Raw genomic sequence first — 898 nt, 5'->3', positions numbered from 1 at the left:
CTGGTGTGTAGGCATTGCTTTTTCAAAGCTTAATGACTTCTCTTTGTTGGCTTGCTTCTCACTTGAATATGGCTTCCATTTCTTAATTCTTTTGTTAATTATCAATTTGCATAATGGAGGAACTAGTTTTAAACACTATTAACAGAATACTTGGTATTCTTTCATTGCAGCCAGTGCTTTGAGAGTTTTTTCCTATTATTCTAGGTTTGCCTACCTGGGCTATATTTTATTACAGGTTAAAAACATCAACTAAAAGCTTGAGCTCTCATTTCTAACTGTAAGAACTTGGGATGGCCACAGCCACATCTGCTTCCAGAGTCGTCGTCTTTGCCCTGCACCAATCTGACTCTCCACTCAGTGAAGCTGTTTACCACAATGCTGTTCCCAACCGTTTATTTGGTCCCAGTGAGTTTAGCACAGCTCATTTTATAATAAACCGAAATGACTATGTCATCATGTAATAATGTAAGAGATACTTGCTGTTGCTTTTTCTCGTTCTTCACTGCTTTTCTTCTTTTTCGCTCGTACCTAAAAAGTGAAAATTTTTGTGAAGAAGATAAACATGTAATTTGTTTTTACTTTTATTGTCAGGTTTTTTTGCTGTACCAGGGATTGAACTTGGGATCTTGCACTTGCCGGGCAGGCGCTTATGCCACTGAGTTATATCCCCGGCTAAACATGTTATTTGTCTCAGCTAAACATGTAATTTGTACTCAATGAATTTTTTTGTGATTCTCTACAATTGTACCTTCTGTCTTCAAAAGTTACATGTACAATCATTTTTTTTTTTTTTTGTACAATCATTCGGACAACCAAATCACACACTATATATGAGATTTTGATGAAAAGGGCATAAAAAAAAGTAAAGACTCTTATAGCTTTAGTGGGCTTCTTATAG

At 35.9% G+C, this 898-nt stretch overlaps 1 protein-coding gene across 1 annotated transcript in view; it reads right to left on the bottom strand.

Annotated features, from left to right (window-relative positions):
• Positions 1-268: 268 nt before the first annotated feature.
• Positions 269-898, bottom strand: part of Fam133b (family with sequence similarity 133 member B) — a 22,072-nt gene continuing 21,442 nt past the window's right edge. The window contains exon 10 of the mRNA XM_023706514.1: positions 269-528. Within this exon, the coding sequence (XP_023562282.1) occupies positions 454-528 (75 nt within the window). The 3' untranslated portion in view covers positions 269-453. The remainder of the gene's footprint in view (positions 529-898) is intronic.

The sequence above is a fragment of the Octodon degus genome, unplaced genomic scaffold, assembly GCF_000260255.1.
Source record: "Octodon degus isolate 3935 unplaced genomic scaffold, OctDeg1.0 scaffold00262, whole genome shotgun sequence".
In the NCBI taxonomy this organism is placed as follows: Eukaryota; Metazoa; Chordata; class Mammalia; order Rodentia; family Octodontidae; genus Octodon; species Octodon degus.
The sequence above is the reverse complement of the archived record's forward strand: the minus strand, read 5'-3'. Positions and strand labels throughout refer to the sequence as shown.